Source organism: Dipodomys ordii, unplaced genomic scaffold (genome assembly GCF_000151885.1).
Source record: "Dipodomys ordii isolate 6190 unplaced genomic scaffold, Dord_2.0 Scaffold105, whole genome shotgun sequence".
NCBI classification, from domain to species: Eukaryota; Metazoa; Chordata; class Mammalia; order Rodentia; family Heteromyidae; genus Dipodomys; species Dipodomys ordii.
In genome coordinates this window covers 1,809,305-1,826,647 of record NW_012267321.1, presented here as the reverse complement: position 1 = coordinate 1,826,647, position 17,343 = coordinate 1,809,305, and the positions used below count along the sequence as shown (strand labels likewise).

General features: G+C 46.9%; 1 protein-coding gene across 1 annotated transcript; it reads right to left on the bottom strand.

Annotated features, from left to right (window-relative positions):
- Positions 1–12,894: 12,894 nt before the first annotated feature.
- Positions 12,895–16,632, bottom strand: LOC105994175 (sialic acid-binding Ig-like lectin 10). Its single transcript, XM_013027605.1, has 11 exons — positions 16,593–16,632; positions 16,274–16,515; positions 16,136–16,232; positions 15,759–16,037; positions 15,544–15,591; positions 15,052–15,309; positions 14,818–14,865; positions 14,475–14,732; positions 14,198–14,288; positions 13,982–14,093; positions 12,895–13,155 (listed from the first exon to the last, which is right to left on the bottom strand). The coding sequence occupies exons 1-11, from the start codon at positions 16,630–16,632 to the stop codon at positions 12,895–12,897; spliced, it is 1,734 nt and encodes a 577-aa protein (XP_012883059.1).
- Between the last annotated feature and the right edge of the window lie 711 nt (positions 16,633–17,343).

Here is a 17,343-nt window from a genome sequence, read left to right as displayed (position 1 = left end):
TTAATACCTCACTCTCACAAAAGGACAGGTCTACCAACCAGAGGATAGGCAAAGAAGCTACGGAATTAAGTGAGGTCATACTTCAAGCGGAACTAACTGACATCTACCGAGTATTTCACCCTAAAACAACAGTACATGTTCTTCTCAGCAGCTCATGGAACTTTCTCCAAAATAGACCATATCATAGTTCATGAAAGGAACTTAAGCAAATACAAGGGGACTGACATAATTCCCTCTATCCTATCTGACCACACTGAAATCAAACTAGTCTGATTAACAAAGCATACTGCAGAAATCACTCAAATACATGGAAATTGAATAGCAAACTTCCAAACAACACCTGGGTAACAGAAGAAATTAGAGAAGATATTAAAAAGTTCCTACAATTCAATGAAAATAAAGACACATCACAAAGAAACTTGTGGGACACAGCAAAAGCAGTCCCGAGGGGCAAATTGATCACCCTCAGTTTCCACATCAAGAAAATAGAGACAGACCAAGTAAATAATCTTATGTTGCAATTAAACAGCTAGCAAAACATGAAAAATGGAACTAAAGTTGCTAGACAGAGCCAGATAATGAAATTAAGAGCGAAAATTAATGAGATAGAGAATAGGAAAATTATAAATAAAATTAATAAAACAAAAAGCTTGTTCTTTGAAAAAATAAATAAAATTGATAGACCTTTGGCAACATAAGAAAAGAAGAGAGGAAGCCCAAATTAACAAGGTCAGGGGTGCCACGGGATATATCACAACAAATACCCAAGATATCCAAACAATTATAAAGAACTGTTTTCAAAAGAAAGAATGAAAGAAAGAAAACATAGCAGTATTGGACGCAGTTTTAGAGAAATACAAGTTGCCCAAACTGTACAAAGAATAAGTAAATCAATGAAATAAGCCAATATCTTACACGGAGATACAGGAAGCAATCACAAGATTTCCAACAAGAAAAAAGCCAAGGACCTGATGGATTCACAATGGAATTCTCTAAGACCTTTAAAGAAGAACTAATACCCATATTCCTCAAGCTCTTCAGAGAAGCAGAAAAGGAGGGAGCTATCCCAAACTCATTCTATGATGACATTAGCACACTCATCCCCAAGCCAGGCAAAGATCCAACATAAAAAGAGAACTACAGACCAATCTCCTTGATGAACACAGATGCAAAGATCCTTAACAAAATTCTAGCTAACAGAATCCAGAAACACATTAAAAAAATCATACACTACGACTAGGTAGGCTTCATCCCAGAGATGCAGGCATGGTTTAACATACATAAATCAATACATGTAATCCAACACATCAACAGATCCAAGATCAAGAACCACATGATTATCTCCACTGATGCAGAAAAGGCTTTTGATAAGATACAACATTCATTCATGTTAAAAACTCTGGAGAAAATAAAATAGAAGGAACATTTCTTTTTTTTTTTTTTTGTCCCATTGTGGGGCCTGAACTCTGGGCCTGGGCACTGTCCCTCAGCTCTTCAGCTCAAAGTTAGCGCTCTACCACTTGAGCCACAGCGCCACTTGCGGCTTTTTTCTTTTTGCTTATGCGGTGCTGAGGAATCGAACCCAGGGCCTCACACATGCAAGGCAAGTGCTCTACCTGAGCCACCTTGCCAGCCCAGAAGGAACATTTCTTAAAACAATAAAAGCCATATCCGACAGAGCAATAGCCAATATTATACTTAATGGGGAAAAACTACAAGCAATTCTCCTAAAATCAGGAACTAGGCGAGGATGCCCACAGTCTCCACTCCTCTTCAATATAGTCCTGGAACCCTTAGCCAGGGCAATAAGGCAAGAAAAAAACATTAAAGAGATTTGCATAGGGAAAGAAGTTAAGCGATGCCTTTTTGCAGATGACATGATACTATACCTTCATGATGCCAAAAACGCCATCTTGAAACTCTTATAAATTATAAATCACATTCTCTCTGCTCTTTTTTCTAGCTCTTTTCTATCTCTTCTCTCAGCTCATTCTCAGCTCTTTCTCAGCTCTTTCCTTCTCTTTTTCCCAGCTCTCTCTTCTCTTTTTCCTATCTCTCTCTTTCCCAGCTCTTTCCCAGGCCTTTCCCAGCCACGTGGAGTGCCAAGCTTGCCTGGTCCCAGCAAGTCTACTGATCTACTGAATAAACCTACCCCTTACCTGAATACCACATGTGTGGTACAGTTCTTAACTCTACCTCTCTTTTAAAAAACCTAACATAAATGGTGCCGAGACTCGGATAAAGGGCTTAAAGTCAGGATAGCTGGGATTCCTCTGTTTTTTTTTCTCTTTTTTCTTTTTCTGTTTTTCTCTTTTTGCTCTGAGGAATACCCACATTTCTGACCGCCATTTGCGAACTCACCTGTCTGTTGCAGACACAGCACATCCATTTCTGGCCTTCACATCCATGTCCACACCACTTCTCTACTTTGGTGAGTGAAACTACTCTCTATGGCTCTCTGTTGCTCAGTCTCTGTTCAGATGTGGTGCCACACCAGAGAGCTCCTAAAGCCTTTAGCTGAAAGGCTGGTCTCCTCTGAAGCCAAGGATGCTTGGCTTTGGGGGCTTGGCCATTTCTCTCTAGAGGGCTCTGGGGGAAGTCAGGATGCCGCTTCTGCCTGGTCAGCTCTCCTTCACTCACCGGACTGACTCTCTTACACATTTAATGGGGTGCTACAAATCGCCCCCGAGCCGTGAAACCCCTTTGAAATGCCTCCTGCACTCCCTGGAAAGTCAGAGCGCCTAATTGCCATGGACTGGCTCTGTCGGGATGATGGAGGACACCTAGTGGAGGAACTGGAATAGGTGGGGAGATGGCAAACAGACAACTCACACACAAGAGGAGTGGATGCTGAGTGTGATTTATTGCAGAGGATAACAAGCTTTTATAGCAAAAGTCTCCATGAGAAAGGGGAAAAGGTTACACAATCTTGCTGCAAGGCTTCGTTCTTGGGTGGTCACCAGCTGGTCACCTGATCTTGTTTTTTGGATGACGAGCTGTGAGGATAGGCACTTGTTCCAGGCTTTACCTCTATTTTTAAGAAATACAATGGGTTTCGATGTTTATCACCTATTAACTATTAACCAGAGCATATGGGCAAGGTGCTGAACAGAAAGGCATGAACTCTAGTACTTCATAGTTACTTTTGTTTAGTTTTGTACTTTATACGTTTACGTTTTAAATCTTTTCTAAGCGATTGTGCTTAGAGGGTTCCCAATTTGTGGCCAAAAATCATGATATTCAGTATACTTAGTTAAATCTGGCCATATATCAAATTTAAGCTCATAGTGTCTTTTCTGTAACCCTTTCACATAATCATTTACTCTTTTCTATAGAGGCCTTAACTGTCTCATAAGATCTTTCTTGTTCCTTCTTTAATAGTAAGCACCAAGGAGGCCTAGATCTAGCAAGTCTCTCAGTAAATGAGAGAGTAACAGGAAGTTCTTTCTCTTAAGTAGTTTTCCCAACAGTTGCCATCCTTATCATACACACCTGTAAAAGGCTATGGATCTGGGGGAAGTCTTTGGGGTCCTCTAGATAATGGAGGATCTCACCATTTTCCTCTGATAAGCCATTGCCACCTTCCATCTACCAACCTTCTAGGAATCTTATTTAGCTTTTGGTCTAAATATCCCTCTACATCTTCCTTATCTACAGGATATCTATATGAGTCTATTGTATATGCTTTAGGATTAAAGGAAAGTCTCCAGTAGCCATACACTCTTTCTGCTCTAGCCGTGCCTACAGCTTCTTGTAAATCTCTTACAAACAATTCCTTCTGCTGAAGTGACATCATGAAACCCCCAATACTTTTATATTTACTTATGACTTGTCTACTGGCCTCCACAAGAGGGGCTTTCAGGGTAGCAGTTAACTCTGGTGAGTTAGTCATATTCTTAAGACACTCATCAGATGTTGGAGTCATCAACACTTTCAAGAAAGAGCCTTGAATAAGAGAACATTGAGCATGAGTAATTACAATAAGCAGCAGGAACAGTAAAAGATTAACGCACTCCTATACAGTGAAGAAAAGAAAAACAGCAACACATCTTTCCCAGGGGCTTGCCAGCCTTTTCCAGGAGGTAGGCCTCTTTGAAGCCCCATTCTCAGATCTGAAAGCAGGTTTCCCATGTTAAGCAGACTCCACCGGAGTAGGCCTGGCATCTAATTTTTATGCCATTCTCAGATGTAGACCATTTTTGCAACTGCAATGGTAAACAGCCAGAAGTCTGTTTACTTTGAGGTTCTCTTTGCTCTCTCTCTGCCAGTCATGTCCAACTTTCCCTATCTCTCCCTTTCTCTTTTCTACATATTGGCTTGTGCCATGAAGAGTGCGACACAGGCTGGGTCCCGGGGACCCCTTCTCTAGGTTCCCTCTCAAAGGCTAGCCAATGTAGGCTTGATCTATTTGTTCAGGTGTTCTTTGCATTTCTTCAGAAATTCGCCATCTTGAATTCGCCATCTTGGCCACATGGTAGGTTAAGGGTTTGGCCCTACCTGGCCCTTAACCTTCCACCAAGTTTACTACTCCATCCAGCTATTCTAAGGTGCCTTGCTGACAAGTTGCTCTTTTCACAGGCCCTGGTAACTGAGGCCCAACCATGTGATGTGCTTTGTTAGCAAAGATGTCTAAACATTGTTGTCAAAATTTTAGGTTTTGAGTTTTGCCTTTTTTGTTTTGTGTTGTGTATTCTACTGACTACATGGTTCTAAAATACTGGGCATATCTGTGCTAAAATTCTCATCACATCTAATGAGTTTTGTCATTTCAGAATATTTGTTGGCAATTCTTGATAAGGACCAGGTAAGCTCTACTTATTCTATTCGATCTCCTTGTTGCTTTAATTGGAAATAATAAAGGGCTTTTGTGGCTAAGATTTCAGTTCAAAGCCAGCCCAGGCTGACAAATGCCTAAAACTCCATCTCCCAACTAACCTGCAAAGAGCCAGGTTGGAAGCATGGCTCAAGACTCTTATCTCTAACCAGCCAAACACTGGAAGTGCTATTGTAACTCAACATGGTAGAGCACTAGCCATGAGCAGAAGTGCTCAGGGACAATGCCCAGGCCTTGAGTTCATTCCTCCTTGAATACCAACTGGGACAAGCCATCCCAGAAACAAGCAACTAGACTCAGCCAGTCTGGGGAACAAGGGACCACGGAGAGGAGTAAGAGGAGATGATGTCACATCAGCTACTTTGTGCCTGCCCTTTCAAAATGAACCAGAGCTGGGAGGTCAGTAGAAGAAAGAAGCCTGCCCATCCAATGTCTATACCTGTCAGCTGGGAAGGTGGCTCAGTGGTAGTGCACTTGCCTTGCATGCATGAGGCCCTGGGTTTGATTCCTCAGCACCACATAAGCAGGAAAAAAAAAAGCCAGAAGTGGTACTGTGGCTTAAGTGGTAGAGAGCTAGCCTTGAGCTGAAGAGCTGAGGGACAGCACCCAGCCCCAGAGTTCAGGCCCATGACCAGACCCAATGTCTATACCTGTCAACCTATTAACTGAACAAGAATTTATATTCTTGCCTTTGTCACCTGACTTCTCTACCTAGTCACCAGATGTCAGAAGTAGCTAGGGACATTTCTACCAACATTTTCAGCCCCAAGTCCTTCCTCTTGCCATTTATTAGCTCTCTAGTATTTTTTTTCCAGCCCCTCAATGCTCATGAGACTTCTCCAGACTTCATCTAAGGACTCTCACCACCAAGGGACAGCTGCTGCTCACTACCTTCTCTGGGAGGGGACCAAATTCCAGCCATTTACACCTATTGTCAATGCCCCTTTTCAGCAGGAAGTAACCAGAGAGAATCCCCACCCTATTTTATGATTATTAAAAAGCTGGAATGCAAGGTCTGCTCCTGGATGGCTAGCAGACTCCACCCTCCTCGCAGCAAAGTCTCCACCCACTACCTGCATTACCTAGGCAACTAGGACACCTGGAAGAGGTCACATCTGCATCCGCTGAGGTCACATCTAATTTGATGTGGCCACACCTTTCTCCACCCATACCCTAGATAAGGCCTAGCTCAGGCCCTGATGCCCTCTCTCTGATTTTTTCCTAGCTCTTTTCTATCTCTTTTCTCATCTCTTTCCTTCTCTTTTTCCCAGCTCTCTCTCTTTCCCAGCTCTCTTTTCCAGCTCTTTCGCAGCTCTCTTTCCCAGCTCTTTCTGAGGCCTTTCCCAGCAACATGGAGTGCCAAACTTGCCTGGCCCCAGCAGGTGTACTGAATAAACCTACCCCTTACCTGAAAAATAAAAATAAAAGAAATTATAAAACACTTCAGTAAAGTAGCAGGGTACAAAATCAACTCACAAAAATCAGTCGCCTAGCCGGGCACTGGTGGCTCACGCCTGTAATCCTAGCTACTCAGGAGGCTGAGATCTGAAAATCGTGGTTCAAAGCCAGCCCGGGCAGGAGAGACAGTGAGACTCCTATCTCCAGTAAACCACCAGAAAACCGGAAGTGGTGCTGTAGCTCAAGTGGTAGAGTGCCTGCCTTGAGCTGAAGAGCTGAGGGACAGCGCCCAGGACCAGAGTTCAAGCCCCAAGACCGACAAAAAAAAAAAAATCAGTCACCTTCCTGTATACTGACAATGTACAAGCAGAGAGGGAAATAATGGAAGCAACCACATTTACAATACCCCCCCTCCAAATAAAATATTTAGGAATTAACCTAACCAAAGATGTAAAAGAACTATTTAATGCAAACTATAAAAACATACAGAAAGAAATTATAAAAGATACGAGGAAATGGAAAGACCTTCCATGCTCTTAGATAAGGAGACAATGTAGTGAAAATGGCAATACTGCCCAAATTAACATGCAAATTCAATACAATTCCTATTAAAATCCCAATGACATACAATTCTGAAATACAGAAAACAGTCCAAATATTCATATGGAACTACAAAAGACCTAGAATAGCCAAAAAAATACTAGGCAAAAAAGACAACATGGGAGGGATCTCAGTGATGGACTTCAAACTCTACTATGGAGCCATAATAACAAAGACAGCGTGGTACTGGCACAAAAACAGACCCAAAGACCAATGGAATAGAATAAAGATCCAGAAATAAAACCACACTCCTACAGTCAGCTGATTTTTGACAAAGAAGCCAAAAACATACAATGGAAGAAACACAGCCTTTTCAACTACTGGTGCTGGGAAAACTGGGAGGACACATACAGAAAACTAAAAGTGGACCCCAGCCTATCACCATGCACCAACATCAACTCAAAATGGATTAAAGACCTTAATATCAAACCTGGATCTCTGAAACTACTGCAGGACAGACTAGGACAGACACTTGAACTTATTGGCACAGGCAGGAACTTCCTGAACAGAGTCCCAGGGTCACAGCAAATGGGAGAGACTTGACAAATGGGACTACCTTAAAATAAAAAGTTTCTGCACAGCTAAAGTCATAGCGACCAAGCTGGAAAGACAACAAACTAACTTGGAAAAAATATTCACCATCAATATATCAGACAAGGGGTTAATATCAAGTATATACAGGGAACTCAAGAAACTAATCCCTCCCAAACCTAACAAACCAATTAATAAATGGGCAAGGGAACTAAAGAGAGATTTCTCAGATGACAAAATAAAAATGGCAAAGAAACACATGAGGAAATTGTAAGGTCTGCTCCTGTATGGCGAGCAGACTCCACCCAGTACCTGCGTTACCTAGGCAACTGGGACACCTGGAAGAGGTCACATCTGCATCTGCTGAGGTCACATCCGAATTTGATGTGGCCACACCTTTCCCCGCCCATACCCTACATAAGGCCTAGCCCAGGCCCAGACACTCTCTTGCTCTCCCTCTTTTCTTGCTCTCTCTGTTCTATTCTAGCTCTCTCTCTCTCTGTTCTTTTCTTGCTCTCTCTCTTTCCCAGCCACGTGGAGTGCCAACCTTGCCTGGTCCCAGCAGGTCTACCCCTTACCTGAATACCACATGAGTGCTACTGTTCTTACCCCTCTCTCTGCTCTTTTCTGGCTCTTTTCTCTCTCTTTCCTCTCTTCCCAGCTCTCTCTCATTCCCAGGCCTTTCCCAGCCACGTGGAGTGCCAACCTTGCCCGGTCCCAGCAGGTCTACTGAATAAACCTACCCCTTACCTGAATACCACGTGCGTGCCTGGTGCAGTTCTTACTCGGATACCTCTTTTTAAAAACCTAACAGAAATGTTCACCATCCCTGTTTGTGAAGGAAATGCAAATAAAGACAACCCTGAGATACCACCTTACCCCAGTCAGAATGGCCCACATCCTCAAGTCAGCCAATGACAAATGCTGGAGGGGATGTGGAGAAAGAAGAATCCTATTGCACTGGTGGTGGGAATATACACTTATACAACCACTTTGGAAAGCCATCTGGAGGGTCCACAGAAAGCTGAATATTGACCTCCCTTATGATCCAGTCATACCACTTCTAGGCATCTATCCTGAACAACGAACACATGGGCCTCCATGTTTATTGCAGCACTGTTCACAATAGCCAAGATATGGAAACAACCCAGATGCCCCACCACAGATGAATGGATCCAAAAAGTGTGGTATCTATACCCAATGGTATATTATCCAGCCATTAGAAAGGACAAAATAATGCATTTGCAGGGAAATGAATGGAGCTAGAAAAAATCATGTTGAGCAAGGTAAGCCAAGAGCAAAGAGACAAATAGCACGTGGCCACCCTGATAAGTGGATGTTAAATCCAAAACCTAAGATGATTTGACAAAATTAGCAAGGCTTAAGATACAAAGTACTTCCACTCATCTGGTCAAATCATTACCAAAAAAGCACATGCTGCTGATCACATATATGCTATATTTGTGCACACCAGAGGGAAACCAGGAGGAGGACACAGAACTAGAGGGAATTAGGGAAAAACATACAACAGTGGGACCCATCAGCTGCACTGGACATGGATCAAAATGAACTAAGTAACTCAATGGCAGTAATGGGAGGGAGGGAACAAGTGGGAAAGAAGGAACAGCTGATAATATGCAAAACAAAAGAAATGTACATATCACCTGATGTGGAAGAAATAACTCTATTGCCAAGCTCATAGAACACTTAAATGTTATAGACCATGATAAACAATTTGCCCCATGAAAGTTAGAATGTGTTTGTGACTTTAACTAAGCATCACTATCCCACAATACTGTGAAATTTGGGAAATTATGTAATCACTTAATCACAATAAAGAATTTGAAAAAAAAAGCCACATTCTTGCCAGTTGTGAGTATAATCCTAGCTACTCAGGAGATTGAGATCTGAGGATTGTGGTTCAAAGCCAACCCAGGCAGGAAAGCCCGTGAGACTCTAATCTCCAATAAAACCACTCAGAAAACCAGAAGTGGTGCTATGGTTCAAGTGGTAGAGTGCTCCCCTTGAGCTGAAGAGCTGAGGACAGCGCCCAGGCCCAGAGTTCATGCCCCACAACCACCACCAACAACAAAAAAGCCACATTCAGGAGGGTTCCATGTGTTTGCCAAGTACTGAATGGGCAAACCCACAGAGAAGAAAGGAAAACATGAGGGGAGCAGAGTCTCCATGACTACCTTGGGGGACAGGGCATTGTCGGGAGCCCTGCAGGGAGTCCCTCTGCATGATAAGCTTGACTATCTCGCTGGAACATCTCTCGAGGCTATTTACAGAATCTGGTCTTTGCATCCTGCCCCAAACAAAGACCAGGTAGCTGCTATTGACCACCTTTTCACATTGCCCTAAGCAAGCATCCTGCAGCTGCTATCCCCAATGAAAAAGCTTCCTTATTCTAAGCATATAAATACCCCTGTGTGAAAAATAAAATTTGGCAGCTTGATCAGAATCCTTGTCTTGCTGTCCTTCTTCATGTCTCTTGTCCCTTCATTCCTTCTCGCTTAGGTTCATTGCCCTCGTTGAAGTCCTGCGGGTCGGGACAGGGCATCTGTGGCAGCATCAGGAGAGGGGGTGCGTTTGGGAGGTGGCCTTAGTCTGGATTTCATCATGGTGATGGTTGGACACTATTGCAAATGTAGGAAAAACCAAATCACTGTATATATTAAAGTAGATAGTTATGAATTAATGTTACATGAATTGATTTGCAATATAAAAAAGATACAGATGTACAGTGAAAACGACCCAGGGATCGCAAATTTGCCCGGAGACTGTCCAAGGTCAAAGGTGTCATTCAGTGCTTGTGATCTGTTGAGCCAGGGACAAACGAATTGCCAAAAGTGAAACAAAACAGAACCAACCACAAATATTGTGCCCCCAAGAACCACATGATAGATTCCCGACAATATAAAGAAGGAATAACTTAGATGTATAAATATATATGTGACATATATACATATATATAATATAGATATATATATAATACATATATATGTATATATAGGTAGGTTTTATATACATATATGTTTGTGTGTGTACATATACATATATACAAAACTCTGGGCCTGGGTGCTGTCCCTTAGTTCCTCAGCTCAAGCAGAATACTCTACCACTTGAGCCATAGCACCACTTCCAGTTTTCTGGTGGTTCATTGGAGATAAGATCCTCAGAGACTTTTATGGCCAGACTGGCTTTGAACAACGATCCTCAGATCTCAGCTTCTTGAGGAGCTAGGATTAGAGGCATGAGCCACCAGCACCCAGCTCTAGCTATATTGAAGAGTTAATCTCATCAATACACACACACACACACACACACACACACACACACATATACACACACACACACATCCAAACATGTACACACACAGTTAGACACAAGACTGCTCACTGCCCATTTCCATTGATACAATGGAACCAGAGTCATGAAGGTCCATTGGCCAGGGACATCCACAGACCCAGGTGGACACCTGGGTAGGGGGTACTATGGTCCTGGAGCCCAAGGTCTGGCTGCGACCTCCCAGGTGCTGGGAGGATGAGCCAAGGCCCAGCACAGCCTGGGAGGCCACTGGCCTCTTCTCTGAAGGGGACTGCACATCTGGGGACAGAACCCTCTGCTCACCCCAGTGTTTGTAGGGCACCTGAGACTTGCATGGCGCCCCACATCTCTCTCTGTAGGGTCACATGGGTGATGCACACTGCTGTTGGGGAGGCTGATGCTGGCAATGGCCTCTCCCAGGAGCCCATCTCCTGGGGGCTGGGGCTTCTGCTGGGCCTTTGAATGTGGGGAGCTGGGCCTCCACAGACAACTCTGGGGCAAGGAGGGATGGTGGAAGGTCTGTGTGTGGCTTTGGGGCCTGGCTGGGGTGGGAGAGGAGAGGAAGGGGCTCTCCCCTGGGCTATGGGTCACTAAGGAAGCAGAAATTAAAGTCAACATTGGGGGCTTTCTTGGTGGGGCCCTTAGGTGGAGAGGGAACACTCCTGGTGGTAAGGGGTGGAGGTGCTTAAATGGACTTGTAGTGTAAATGTATATGAGTAATCTTTGTTTATTTCTTGGTATACGAATAGCACCAGGGCTGGGAAGGTGGCTGGGAAGATATAGTGTGCCTGCCTTGCATGCATGAAGTCCTGGGTTCAATTCCTCAACACCACATAAGCAAAACAAAAGCCAGACTTGGCGCTGTGGCTCAGTGCTAGAGAGCTAGCTGTCAAACAAACAAACAAAAAGAATAGCTGTAATATTAGAGAAGTTATACTGATATATATATATATATATATATATATTTCTAATATTCAACCTTAACTAGATATCTTCTTCTTCTTCTTCTTCTTCTTCTTAGTTTTGTTTGAGGGGGGGGGTCTGGTCGTGGGGACTGAACTCTGGGCCTGGGCGCTGTCCCTCAGTGCTTCAGCTCAAAGCTAGTGCTCTACCACTTAAGCCACAGTGCCACTTCTGGCTTTTTTTCTCTTTGCTTATGTGGTGCTGGGGAATTGAACCCAGGGCCTCAGGCATGCAAGGCAAGCAATCTACCACTATGCCACCTTCCCAGTCCCAGATATCTTCTTCTTTTTTCTTTTCTTCTTCCCCTTCCTCCTTCTCCTCCTGCTCCTTCTCTTACTATTCCTCCTCCTCTTTCTTTTTTCTTTTTGTTTTTTTGTCAGTTGTGTCACTTGAACTCTGGGCCTGGGTGCTTTCCTGAGGTCTTCAGCTCGATGTGAATGCTCTACCACTAAGCCACAGCTCTACCTCTGTTTGTCTGTTGGTTAATTGGAAATAAATGTCTTTCTTGCCTGGGATGGCTTTGAACAGGGATCCTCAGATCTCAGTGTCCTGACTCGGTAGGATGATCTGTGTGAGCCACAGGTGCCAGCTTATTCTTCTGTATTTTGCTCTGGTCCTACAGTTTGGACACCACCCTTGATGCTTTTTCATTGAAATATGAGGATTGACCCCCAGCCTCAATTCCAGCTAATTGAAGATTAGATTCTAATGAACTTTCCTGCCCTGGCTAGCTTTGAACTGCAATGCTCAGATCTTAGCCTCCTGAGTAGCTAGGATTACAAATGTGAGTCACTGTTACCTGGCTTGTAATTCTGTTTTCCAACTGTAGTCTGTGCAGCTAATTCATGTGTGTGTGTGTGTGTGTGTGTGTGTGTGTGTGTGTGTGGGTGTGGGTGTGGGTGTGTGAATTTATGAGTGTGTGCCTGTACTGGGATTTGAACTCAGAGCCTGACACTCTCCCTTTTGCTGAAGCCTGGTGCTCTACCACTTGAGCCACAGCTCTACTTCCAGCCTTTTGGTATTTAAAGGGACATAAGAGTCTCAAGAACTTTCCTGCCCAGGCTGTCTTGGATCTCTGATCCCCCAATCTCAGCCTCCTGAGTAGTTAGGATTACAAGCATGAGCTACAGTCGCCCGGCTCATCCTAAAGGATTTGTATGTGTTACTAAAGAGACTTTGCATTGGGTACTCTGAGCCTCTTTATTGCCTCCTCCTGGCTCCCTGGCTGAGGTCCAGAACTACAGCCTAGGGGACCTTCTGTGGAAATGGATTTCTGCGTAATTCTCCTCATGGTCCTTGGGCTTCGGGGTCTCCAAAGGCCGGGAGAATTTGAATGCAGCATAATGGAGTTCTTCTGGGCAGCTCTCAGGGTCTGGGCCTTGTGTGGGTGATGTTGGCTTCTGGCAGCTGAGGGTGGCCTTCTGGTTCTTCCTTGGTTCTGGGGAGCCAGCGCCTGGAGAAGCAATCCTGGGATGGCTGCTTGGCTTGGCCTTCTTTTTCTGCATCCAAGGAAACAATAACCTCCATTCATTCAAAGAGTAATTCATTCATTCACCTACCAGAGTTGGGCATTGAGCAGGTGCCTGGTACAACTTAGGCACTGAGGCCACAGCTGGGAGAAAAACCCAGTCCCTCAATGAGTCTGCTTTCCATCCCCACCCCAAGGAACACTGGGTACAGGGGAACTGGGTTTGTGGCCAACAGAGCTGGCTAGGGTGGGCGTGGGCACTGTGGGCCTTTCATTTCCTAGGCAGGAGCTCTACCAGTTTGCTCCCCATCCCAGCCTCTTTAGCTTTCATTGCTGTTCCAGCAAACTCTGGTCTTTATGCTCAGGCAAGCCTTGAACCATCATTCTCTCAATCTTAGCCTGCCAAGGAGCCAGGATGACAGACGTGAGCCACTGTGCCTAGCTTGGTTTTATGATTTTGATGGTGGGCTGTCAGCAGCACATCCTGTTTCTTGTCTCCCCACTTCCAGCCTCCTTCCCTGCACCCTATAACCGAGAATGGAAGAAAACCCAAGCAGTCACTATGGCCTCCTGGAATCAAGAGGCACACACTCTGGAAGCATGCCACTAGTCCCTTGGGAGTCAGGGACACCTCACGCAACCTTTCTAAAGATGACTGGAGCAGAGAGGCACACAGTTATAATCCCTGCATTCAGAAGGCTGAAGGGCAGGAGGATGGCCAATTTGAAGCCATCCAAGACTACATAGCAACGCCCTGTGCCAGACAAACAAACATCCCTATGTCTCCCAAGAGTGGTAGGACATGGGGCTTGATTTAGACTCGAGTGAATCAGCAGCCTGATGGGCCACACACTCACCATGGCATGGGCCTTAGGGTTGACGATGCTGTTATCAAGGACGGTGCTGTGCCTGGAGACCTGGGTTCTGCATGTCTCTGTATGAGGCTGTGATTTCCTCAGCATCTTCACACTGTGGAAATAAACTCATTCTGGAAGCACTGTTGCCCCTTCCCCTTTCCAGGCTCCTGACCCCATGACTCCTGACCTCTGGCTCCTTGACCTCCCCCAACTCACATGAGCACGATGAGGCAGAGGAAAAGGAGAGTCGTGACACCGATGCCCAGGCCTGCCCGCTTGGAGAATGCTGCAGGGATGGAGCCTTCATCTGTTTGGGAGACCAGGTGAGGTCAGCCAGGAGGCATGGGGCTGCCATCCCTCCACTGTGTCTGAGCCTCATTCTGATTCAGGTCTTACATTTCTCCCCTATTTTTCTTCCCCAGCCTGCCACACACCAGGGACTCTGCCAACTGTTCCCTCCAGAGGGCAGCAGACAGCACTGTCCTCCACTCACAGTGCACAGAGAGGCTCAGGGACATGTGCAGGTCACCCAGCGGGTTCTGCGCCAGGCAGGTGAATTCTCCTTCATGTTCTGCCTCTACCACGGGCAGCTCCAGCACCCCAGGCTCTGTGGGCCAGGGGGGGCTCAGCGTCTGGGAACCCCGGGCCCAGCTCAGTGTGGCAGACGGGTGGCTATGGGTGACACAGACCAAGCGCAGGCTTTGTCCTTGCAGGACATGGAGGGATGAGCCGTTCCTGTGGATTTCCAGCTCTAGGGGACAGAGAAAGAGAGATGTGGGGCGCCATCCCCACCAGTAAAGGAACCCAGACGCCCGGCTTCCTGTGTCCCCTGTCACCTGTGCTGTTTCCTTGAGAAGCGGTCACTGTCAGCACCTCCGGAGGGTCTGCAATGGAGACACAATGGCCAGGGCTCCCTCTGCCTGCGCCTCACACACAAACTGAGGCCCTGGGCTTGCTGGGTCCTGGAAGCTGTGGGGCCATGCCCCCTGCCCTCCCCTCCCCTAACCGCTCCCCTGTCCTTCCTCTGACCTCTTTCTACCCCCTCCCCTGCCCCTCTCGGGTCCACTCACACTGCACAGAGAGGTCCAGGGAGTGGTGCAGGGAGCCTAGTCTGTTCTCTGTGTGGCAGGTGTAACGCCCTGCATCCCTGACCTTCACCCCAGGCAGATCCAGCACCAGGGCTCCAGGCTGCGTGGCATTTGACCTCAAGAGGACTCGGTTCCCCAGGACCCAGGTCAGCATGGGGGGAGGCCAGCCAGCCGCAGTGCAGAGCAGCCACAGAAATTGGTCTTTACGGACGTCCATGAACATTGTGTTTCCTTCAGACTCTAGGGAGAGACAGGAGAGAGTGAGACAGAGACAGAGACAGCAGAGGGAGAGACACACACAGACAGATGCACAGAGAGAAACAGAGTTAGGCAGTGAGTGAGAGGATGAGATATACCCACAGACCCCAAAGAGAGACAGAGAGTGAGGGCTTGTAGAATGAGTTGGTCCCCTCCACCTACCATGGGCTTTCCACTTCTCCAGGGCTGGGCCAGCCCTGCCTCTGGACCTCCCACCTTGGGCATTGTCACGCAAAATTGTGATCACCAGGTCTCTGGGGGCGCCTGCAAGAAGGGTGTGGGCTCTCTTCAGGAAGGATGTGCTGCCTCCACAACCAGAGCCCCCTTCTCACAGGGCCTTGTGGTTCTTGCCTTTCCTGGGACCCCCAGATAGGCTTCTCCACACTCACACCAGGACGCTTTATCTGGCCAGAACTAAAGCCGGGACTCACAGGCCACACTCAGCCGGACAGTGTTCTCCACAGTGTTGCCAGCTCTGAAGTCCGCTCGGCAGGTAAGCTGGGTGCCGTGATCACTCGGGTGTGGTATGAGGCTGATTGCTGACAGGAAGGAGGTCTGGGGTCTGCTCTCAGTGCTGGAGAGGGCAGGCCCTGACCAGGAGATGGAAGGAGCCACACATTGCTGAGAGGTACAGGGAACCATGCAGATGATGGTCACTGCCCGCCCAGGCTCCAGGGTCTCAGGAATGAAGATGCGTGGCTGATTTAGGGCTGGGGGAGAGAAAGAGACCAGATGCTCATGATCAGGCCGTGGTCAGGAGACCCTGCCTCCATCCCCAGCCTGGGAGCCCAGTCCTGCCTTGCTGCACTTGTCACTTGCAGCTGGAACTTGTCTGCCTGGAAATTGTATTTCAGCTTCTCTCCCTTCTCCACTCGGAAGAAATCTGGTCGTCTCTCCTGGCATCTCTGATGAACAGGGTGCAGTCGTTCCTTTGGGGGTCTCCCACCAGCTGGAATCGACCCTGGATCAAGGCTTGCACGGGTTGAGCTGGGTTGGTGGAAGCCACGGGTTCCCTGGTATTTGTATTGGTTCCTTGTGTGAACCAGTAGCCATGAGCTGGGGAGGAATCCAGACCTGCCTCCTGGCTGGGGTAGGAGAAGGAGCAGGGCACGAGGACCCACAGCCCTTCCTGCACCTTCACCGGGCTCTGCACCTGCACCTTGTACCTGGGTGCCTGAGCCTGAGACCCTGTGGGGAGATAGATGGGTTCAGTCTGCATCCCAGCCCTGTTCCAGCCCAGCTGCCCACAGCTCTTGACCACGTACCGCCCAAGGACAGCAGCAGCAAGGAGAGGCGCAGCTGCATCCTGAGCTGCTCTGAGGCAAAAAGAGCAGGGACAGGAGGGAAGTGCAGGAGGCTGGGTTGTGGTGACACACGTGATACACACTGCTGCTAGAGAGGCCAAGGCTGGCAGGGGCCTCTCCCAGGGCCCATCTCCTGGGGGCTGGGGTGTCTGCTGGGCTTATGAATGTGGGGAGATGGGCCTCCCCAGACTCCTCCAGGGCAAAGAGGGAAGGTGCCAGGCCTGTGTCCAGCTTTGGGGCCTGGCTGATGTTGGGGGATAGAAGGGGCTCTCTCCTGGGCCCTGGGCAGGGGACTCTGGGGTGCAGAGAGAACTCTTCTGTGTTTGTGCTTAAATGGACTTTCAGACTTAAAAAACTGCTCAATCTTCCTATTTTTTTTCTTGGTATAAGAATAACTGCCACAGGGGCTGGGAATGTGGCTTAGTGGTAGAGTGCTTGCCTAGCATGCATGAAGCCCTGGGTTCAATTCCTCAGTACCACATAAACAGAAAAAGCCTGAAGTGGCAGGGCTGGCAAAAAAAAAAAAGAAAGTAAAAAAAAAAAAGAAGAACTGCCACAGGATTGGCTGGGAAGGTGGCTCAGTGGCAGAGTGCTTGCCTAGCATGCATGAAGCCCTGAGTTCAATTCCTCAGCACCACAAACTGAAAAAACCAGGAGTAATGCTGTGGCTCAAGTGGTAGAGTCCTAGCCTTAAGCAAAAGAAGCTCAGGGA

What these genes read in the sequence shown, in the direction of transcription:
- LOC105994175 (XM_013027605.1), bottom strand. Translation starts at nt 16,632, where the DNA reads ATGCAGCTGCGCCTCTCCTTGCTGCTGCTGTCCTTGGGCG. An exon ending in GTTCCAGCTGCAAGTGACAA is followed by an intron (nt 16,038 to 16,135) that starts GTGCAGCAAGGC and finishes TCTCTCCCCCAG; the next exon opens with CCCTAAATCAGCCACGCATC. An exon ending in CCTGAGCCTCTCTGTGCACT is followed by an intron (nt 14,289 to 14,474) that starts GTGAGTGGAGGA and finishes TCTCCCAAACAG; the next exon opens with ATGAAGGCTCCATCCCTGCA.